Raw genomic sequence first — 1,315 nt, 5'->3', positions numbered from 1 at the left:
CCAACTTTCCCATAAAATGGCGCAGCACTTGCGTCATGATCCTAATGAAAGTACTCAGGGCGTTACTCAACCTGAAAGGCATGACTAACCACTCGTAGATACCATCCTTGGTCTTGAAGGCAGTTTTCCACTCGTCACCGGGTCGGATCCAGATCAGGTGGTATCCACTTTTGAGATCGATATTGGAAAATAAAGTGGCACCAGTCATCATATCATATCGTCCAGTCTCGGAATAGGGAAACAATATTTGACGGTGATTTTGTTGATAGCACGGCTATCAACACACATTCAACAAGATCTGTCCTTCTTGGGAGTAAGAAGAGCGGGCACCGCGTAGGGACTAAGACTCTCCTTAATGAAACCTCACTACAATAACTCGTCTACCTGCTTCTTAAGTTAAGCATGTTCCGTAGGGTTCATGCAATAGTGTGGCAGGTTAGGGAGAAGCTCCAGGGACAAAGTTTATGGCATGTTGAATGTCTCTAAGTGGAGGTAATTGATCTGGGAGATCATTGGGGAAGACATCAACAAACTGTCCCATAATGGGTTGGACTTCCTGAGGAATAGGTTTGTCAGATTCGGTGGAAATCTCACAACCAACTAAGGCGTAAAGAGGTGCGCCTTGAGCGATCTCAGAATCCAAAACCTTAGCGGTGATCAGGTTCAATCCTTTCTTAGACTTAACAGGGTTGCATTTGGAGTCATCCTTAACCCGGGGTTGCGATGGCAAAAGCTTAATCTTTTGACCAGCATGTTCGAACATGCAGGTGTTCGAACGCCCATAGATGTGGACATCGTTATCAAAAATCCAGGGGCGACCCAAAAGAATTTGTCCAACATCCATAATCAACACATCGCACCAAACATTCTCCTTATACTCAACGAATGAGATAGGTACGATGCATCATTCTTTCACCTCCAAGGTAGTGTAGTTGACCCACGCTATCTTATACGGGTTGGGGTGAGGAACGACAAAGAAAGACCCAACTTGGATATCATACTGGAGGATACAGTATTTATGCAACTACCACTATCCATGATGACCTTACAGTTCTTATTCATGATCTTGGTGTAGGTGTGAAAAATCGTCGTCCTATGCCAATCATCAGTGGGAGTAAGGTGTAATTAGGGGTGTCAATTTCGGGTCACGGGTCGGGTTCGGGTCGAACCCGGAACTGACCCGGGTTCAATCGGGTCGACCCTAACCCGACCAGGATAGGCAAACGGGTCAAAATCCTAGACCCGACCCCGACCCGCTTCGGGTTCGGGTCAACCCGACACGACCCAGCCCTAGGTGTAATGGCGTGCATCTCAC

At 46.9% G+C, this 1,315-nt stretch overlaps 1 protein-coding gene across 1 annotated transcript; it reads right to left on the bottom strand.

Annotated features, from left to right (window-relative positions):
* Positions 1-436: 436 nt before the first annotated feature.
* Positions 437-844, bottom strand: LOC110094605. Its single transcript, XM_020819871.1, has one exon. It carries the CDS (start codon positions 842-844, stop codon positions 437-439), a length of 408 nt encoding a protein of 135 aa, XP_020675530.1.
* Between the last annotated feature and the right edge of the window lie 471 nt (positions 845-1,315).

This window comes from Dendrobium catenatum, unplaced genomic scaffold (assembly GCF_001605985.2).
Source record: "Dendrobium catenatum unplaced genomic scaffold, ASM160598v2 fragScaff_scaffold_243, whole genome shotgun sequence".
Classification (NCBI taxonomy): domain Eukaryota; kingdom Viridiplantae; phylum Streptophyta; class Magnoliopsida; order Asparagales; family Orchidaceae; genus Dendrobium; species Dendrobium catenatum.
This window is presented reverse-complemented; position numbering and strand designations above follow the sequence as displayed.

Coding starts and splice junctions, on each gene's coding strand:
- LOC110094605 (XM_020819871.1), bottom strand. CDS start 844: ATGGATGTTGGACAAATTCTTTTGGGTCGCCCCTGGATTTTTGATAAC.